Source organism: Chaetura pelagica, unplaced genomic scaffold (genome assembly GCF_000747805.2).
Source record: "Chaetura pelagica isolate M959 unplaced genomic scaffold, ChaPel_1.0 scaffold893, whole genome shotgun sequence".
In the NCBI taxonomy this organism is placed as follows: Eukaryota; Metazoa; Chordata; class Aves; order Apodiformes; family Apodidae; genus Chaetura; species Chaetura pelagica.
In genome coordinates, this window is record NW_009952584.1 from 8,152 (window position 1) to 14,552 (window position 6,401).

At 60.9% G+C, this 6,401-nt stretch overlaps 2 protein-coding genes across 2 annotated transcripts in view; both read right to left on the reverse strand.

The window, feature by feature from the left end:
* The window catches only part of LOC104385231 (SWI/SNF complex subunit SMARCC2), a gene marked incomplete at its 3' end in the record, with an annotated part of 9,163 nt that extends 8,131 nt beyond the window's left edge, over positions 1–1,032 (reverse strand). Inside the window, exon 1 of the mRNA XM_009993660.1 lies at positions 1,018–1,032. Within this exon, the coding sequence (XP_009991962.1) occupies positions 1,018–1,032 (15 nt within the window). The remainder of the gene's footprint in view (positions 1–1,017) is intronic.
* A 34-nt stretch (positions 1,033–1,066) lies between these two features.
* RNF41 (ring finger protein 41, E3 ubiquitin protein ligase) lies at positions 1,067–4,536 on the reverse strand. The gene is made up of 5 exons (XM_009993659.1): positions 4,447–4,536; positions 3,665–3,936; positions 2,791–2,926; positions 2,451–2,554; positions 1,067–1,450 (listed from the first exon to the last, which is right to left on the reverse strand). The coding sequence occupies exons 1-5, from the start codon at positions 4,534–4,536 to the stop codon at positions 1,099–1,101; spliced, it is 954 nt and encodes a 317-aa protein (XP_009991961.1). The 3' UTR covers positions 1,067–1,098.
* Positions 4,537–6,401: the final 1,865 nt, after the last annotated feature.

Consider the following 6,401-nt stretch of genomic DNA (forward strand, 5'->3'; position numbering starts at 1 on the left):
CAGGGGCGCAGACCCCCCCGAGCCGCCGGTAAAGCCACCAGAAGAATTTATTGATCACGTCACCCCCTGCCCCCCCGGCGGGCACCGGGGGGGAAGAACGGTAAAAAAAAAACAAAACAAAAAAGAGAACAAGGCAAATAAATTAAGTTCCCAACCAGTGAGGCCGCAGGTGCTGAGGACCCGGCAGCCACGCTGCAAACATGGAGTAAAAAGGGGGAAATTAAAACGAGAAAAGGCAAAACAAAAACAAAGTATAAAAAAAAAAAAAAAAGAAAAATACAGAACCAGAGTCAAGGAGCAGCTGGGAAAGGAATCAAACCCCAGCACAGGGGGGGCAGATGGGGGATGTGGGGACCCAGCCTCCCCAGAGGGGCTGGGACATGCACCGAAGGTGGGTGGGGGGGTGGGGGGTGCCAGGAGGGGTCCCCAGTGCCACATCCCCCCACCCTAGGAAGGCCCCAGCCCTGGGTGGGCACTGGGGGCTTGTCCAAGGCTGGTTTGGCTCCAGGGTTGAACAGGGCTTGGGGAGGGTCCAGGGGCAACAGCAACAGCCCCCACTTCAGGGACTCCCCCAGCCCAGGCCCCTCCCCAGCCCGCAGGAAGGGGGGGCAGCCCCTTCTCCTGCCCTCCTGGGCATCCGGGGGAAAAGACCTGGAGATGCTGGAGAGGAGGCAGAAAATCCAGTGAGGAGAATGTCCAGGGAGGGCTCAGACGCTGGTGGGGCCACGGGGTCCATTCCTGTCTGGAGCTGAGCTGGGCTGTGGGTGGGGGCTGGGAGAGGCACCACAGCCCCCAGGCAGGGGGGTCAGAGGAGCCCAGGATGTGTGGAGGGGGGGGGGCGCTGCTCCTGCAAAGCTGTGGGCATGGGGTGGATGTGGGGGGCTGCAAGGGGGGTCACCACAGGCCGGGGGGGGCTCAGTCACTAGGGGTGTTTGATCATTGTAGCCAGGGAGCAAGAGGTGGGGGAGCAGTGCCCCAAAATCCCCCGTGGGCCACGGGAACAGCAGCAGTTCTGACCAGCTTCCCCCCCATCTCCCTTTCTGCACCTTCTTCCCTCTCCTCCTTCTCCTCTGCTCCACGTTTCCTCCTGGCAAGTCCTTAGATTTCCTCCACTCCGTGTGCAAATATCATCACCAGCCCGGGCTCCAGCACCATGTCCTCCCCCATGTGCTGGTTCTCACAGGCCATCACCACCACCGCCTGCTTCCCGGGGATGCGCTTGGCCACGTAGTTCTCGTAGTACCGGCGGTTCATCTGCCGCGTCTCCAGCGTGGCCAGGCCCTGCGGCCAGTTCCGCTCGTGGGCGTTCTCGATCAGCTCGTTGGTGATGGAGCTGGGGCAGCCACTCTCCACCAGCGAGCGCTTGATGACAGCCTGGAGCACCGCGTCGGGCGTGGAGATCATCCCCCCCCAGCGCGTCACCCGCGCCGGCTGCAGGGAGTTCACCCACCTGGGGAGGGACACATGGAATGGTTGGGTTGGAAGGGACCTTCAAGATCATCTAGATCCAACCCCCCATGGGCAGGGACACCTCCCACCAGCCCAGGCTGCTCCAAGCCCCATCCAACCTGCCCTTCAACACCCCCAGGGATGGGGCAGCCACAGCTTCCCTGGCCCAGGCTCTCCCCACCCTCACAGCAAAGAATTTCCTCATCTCTAACCTCCATTTCCCCACTTCCAGTTTCAAGCCCTTCCCCCTCATCCCATCCCTCCTGCCCTTGGCCCAAGTCCCTCCCCAGCTTTCCTGGAGCCCCTTCAGGCACTGGAAGCTGCTCTAAGGTCTCCCTGGAGCCTCCTCCTCTCCAGGCTGGACACCCCAACTCTCCCAGCCTGGCTCCAGAGCAGAGCTGCTCCAGCCCTCGTGGCTCCTTGGGACTGGGGCCAAGCAAGGGATGCCTCCATTTCCCCACCCTTTCTGCCCTATTTTCACCCCAAACTGGACCCAGCTGCAACCACCCTGCTCTGCTGTCCCCTCCCTAGAGGGAGGGAAAGAAAGGACAGGAGGAGAAGTTGCTCCCTCCAGCCTTTCTCACACAGAGGAAGGAATCTGGCAGCTTCCTGTTTGTGGGCAGGATGCAGGTGGAAGAACAGAAACACTTGGAGCCCTTTGTGCCTCACATGCCACCCCCAGCACAAACAGCCCACAACTGCCCTTTGCTTTGGTGAAGCAAAGGAGGAAATTCTTCACTCTGAGGGTGGGGAGACGCTGGATCAAACTGCCAAGAGAACCTGGAAGTGTTCAAGGCCAGGCTGGCTGGGTCTTGGAGCAACCTGGGCTGGTGGGAGGTGTCCCTGCCCATGCAGGGGGGTTGGATTTAAGATGGTCTTCAAGGTCTCTCCTAACCCAAACCCATCTGTGATTCTATGAATTCCTTCTTTGCCCCAGAAGGTGCTTCAGCCCCTCTCCCAGCAGCCCTCCCAGCTCCTCCCCCCTCAGCCCCAGCTCTTACTCCAGGATCTCATTGTACTCGATGGTCTCCTCCAGGTTCTGCAGGTTGGGGTTGACGCTGCGGATGGCGCGCATGTAGGCCTTGAGCAGCTGGATGTCCCTCTTCTGCAGGAGGGGGACACAACGGGCGGGGGTCACAAAGAGGGGCTGGCACCACGGGACACCTCACGACACCATCACCACACAGGGAGAAACATCTGCCAGCAGCTGGATGATGGGGTGAGGAACCACAGCAGAGCCCCAGCTGCTTTTCTGGTGTCTGGTGTCCCAGCAGGTGACACAGACCCTTCCCCCAAGAGACCCCAGAGCCAGCCAGGGCCCCTTTGCAGCCCCCAGCCCACCTGCTCAGCCAGCTGGTGCTTGTGCTCTGCCGAGGTCTTCTCCAACTCCGCGATCCTTGTCTGCTGCTGCTGCACCACAGACCTCAGGTGCTTGATGCAGTTGTGGTTGGGCAGCTCATCTTTGGGCATTTCCAAGCTGAGCGTTACAGAAAAAGGTGGAGACCCCACGTGAGGGAGAGTCACACTCAGTGTAAACACATTAAGTCTCCAGAACAAATCCAGTCTAGGAGGCCCTTGCCAAGAGCCCCAGGGAGCTGGATGCTGTCACCTGGAGGGGTGTGGGTGGGGAGGCCTGTTCCCTGTGACCCAGGGCCCAGCACAAACCACCACCAGCTCAGCAGGTGATGGGGGTTTTCCTCCTCCAAAGCCACCAGGGCTCAGAACCAGGTCCCATGGGTCTGATCCAGCCTCTGATTTCATCCTAGGAGATGTGATTGTCTCCCAGCCAACAGTCACTCCCTGCCTGGCTGGGTGCAATGACACGTGCAGGGGAGGATGTCAGAACTGGGAGCACTGGGGCGAGGCCAGAGCAGCCACCTGCAGCTCCCAGTGACACGGAGGAGGGAGCAGAGCTCAGGCTGGAACGTGTCCCAGGCTGGAATAGCTTGGGGGGGATCCTGAAAGCCTCAGTGCCCCATTTCCAGCAGGCAACAGACACCCAAGCCCCCGTGAAGAGCTGAGGAGCCAGGGGCTTTGAAACAGGTTTTAAAAGAAATGGGCTAAAATGGGACTAAGAATCCTGCCTGACCCTTCCTGCAGCACCTTCAGCGCCCGGCTCCCTGGGAGCTCTGTGCCCAGGGGGGAAAAGGGGTGCCCAGCACTGAACTCCCACCCCGTGGCCGTGCCTGCACAGCCCCCCCGGGGCCCCCCTCACCCGCATCCCTGCTCGCAGGTGACGGGGCGCTTGGGGTTGTGCTCGCAGTCGTTGAGGTGGGACATGAGGTTGTCGAGGCGCACGACGGCGGTGCAGCCGAACACGGCGTTGTCGCAGCTGATCTGCAGCTTGGACAGCATGTTCCGCATGATCCGCGGCACCGGGCGCAGGTGGGCGACCGTCACCACGCTGCGGTCCACGGGACACGTCTGCTGCTGGGAGAACCACTGGGTGATGCAGGCATTGCAGAAGGCGTGTTCGCAGTGAGGAGCCTGGGGGGGAGGAACAGCACAGCCCTGGGGTTACCCGGACACCATGGGGACACGTTTGATGGCTCTTGTGAGGGGGAACAACGTCCAGCAGAGCCTCTTGGTGTCCAGGGGGTGTCCAGCAGCCACGTGCTGCCCAGGGGAGGAAAGACAAGGGAAGAGGCACCTCCATGGCACAGCCAGGCACCAAAAGCTGGGGCTGGGAAGGCCAGAGCCACACACAGCACCCTGCAGCGCAGCCTTCCTCCCTTCCCTGCCTCCTGGCTGGCCCCAGGACATCCCCCAGGCCTAGAAATTGTTCGTTTCCACCAGAAATCACATGGATTCAGACTTGCACCCTTGGTGCTGCTTCCCTATCCACCTCAAAGCACGAGGAGGGAGTCAAGGATCCACCGAGCTCACCTAAAGCAGATGCTGTGCCCACCATCCCATCATCCCACCATCCCATCCAGACATCTCCAAGTCTGGTGCTGCAATCAGAACCCTTCAGCAGCCACAGCCAGTGGAACCCACCTGAACTGGCTCCTCCAGGACCCCGCTGCAGATGGGGCAGATAAGATCTTCATCCACATCCCCCTGGAAACGAGCTACATCATACCCCATCGCTCACCACCAGCACCCGGACCCTGCGGGGAAGAGAGGGCGGTGAGGAGAGTGGGACAGAGCAGGTCCCAGCCCTGCTGCCTCCCCTTCCCACCAACATCCAAGCTGGTGACAAATTCCCACCAGGGCTGGTCCCGCCCCTGGTCCGGAGCAGGGAGTCCCCACCCCGAGCACACGAGGCTCTGAAACCATCGAGGAGCAATTCCAGCTGAGCAAACACTGGGAGTTCGTTGCCAGGACCCTCCCAGAGCTGCTCACGGACCCTCGGGGAGGGAGGGGACGGACAGACGGACAGACAGGCTGCAGGAGGCACAATCACCCCTGGGGACCCCCCGCAGGAAAAGGGCAGCAGGGAGGGACCTGAGCCAAGGGGCTGGGAAGGTCAGAGGATCAATCAGCTCTTTGCCTCCACGGAGCAGGAACAGACAAAGGCTTCTCCTCGGGGGGTGGGGAAAGTCCCCAGGTCAGTTTGCAATTCAGATCACGGGATTAACGGCTGCGGAGAACGGACCCGGGCAACCAGGACCGGCTGCTCCCCAACCTGCCCACGCCCTCGGACAGAGGCTGCTCTCGGCCAGCGGGAAAGGACCCCAACTCCTTCCCACCCCTCCTGAGCCGCTCGCACCACGAGCCTCAGCACCTCCAGCACGTTCACACCGGGTTCAAACCAGCTGGAAGTGCAGACGTGGGTGTGGAGGACCCGGAACAACCGCTCCCGGCTGCCTGACCCCCCACCGAGGGGCTGCCCGTGGGACCACCCCGACTCCAGCTGCCCAGAGCCCGGGCTCTGGTGCCTGAACGTACCCCTGGATACAGGGGCAGCTCCACCAGGATCCATCCCTCTCCTCTTGCAGAGATCCCAGCAGCTCTCCTGGCTCTCCTTTCACTTCCCAGTTTCCCAATTCCAGCACCATCCTTCCCACAAGCCGCTGGACACCACACGAGTCTCCAGGAGCCAAGGGGAGCACCCAGAGCCAGCCCTGCCATCCGCCAGGAAGAAGCCACATCCAAATCCTCTCCGGGAAGATTCCAGCACCTGCACGGCCCCAAAAACCTTCGGATTCTTCCCATTCCTGGACCCAGCCCGGTCCGGGGGCTCCGCACCCCCCGCCAGGCAGGAGCACTTTGGTGAGATGGGGCTGGAAACCCGATCCCTCCCGCCAGCTCCAGGGGGGAGGGAATGACCTGGATACTCAGTCCTCCCCTCTGGGATCAGCAACCTGGGGACGGCCCCGCAGAGCCAAGAGGAGCTCAGCGCTGCTCAGCACGACCGAGGGGCTCAGGGACCCACCCGGAGCCCCCAGAGCTTGGAAAACACCATCGGGAAGGGTCTGCCCAGCCCTGCCCCCTCCCCAGCTTCACCCCAGCACCACCAGCCTGAATTAGAGACTTAAGGGTTAAATTTGCCAAACCTCTATGATGCTGTAGAAGAGAATCTGTTAATGTTTGGTCTCCCTGAGAGACCAAGCAGCAGGATTCACTGGGTACATCAGCCAACCTGCCAGAATGAGGAACAACATGACCCAGCACAGCAAGGAGGACCACGAGCCTTCCTCCCAGAGACCCCTGCCCACGACCCCTGAGAGGCAGTGGGCGTAGCTTGATGTTAATGACTTCGGGGAAACGATTTAAATATTATCATGAATTCAGGGAATTAATCTGTATAATCCTGCCTTTCTTTTGTCAGGTAATGCATATGTGTATCTTGAAGTGAATAAACAGGTGCTGCTCTTGTCCCTCAGTGTGTCGGGAGGAGCGATCCCCGCGCTGCAGTAAAGAACCTGCTTTAGAGCTTCTCGGGGCTACAGAGTCTTTTTCCTCGTGTCAAGCCCCCCCAGGGCTGGGCAGGGAGCACCCACAGGGAT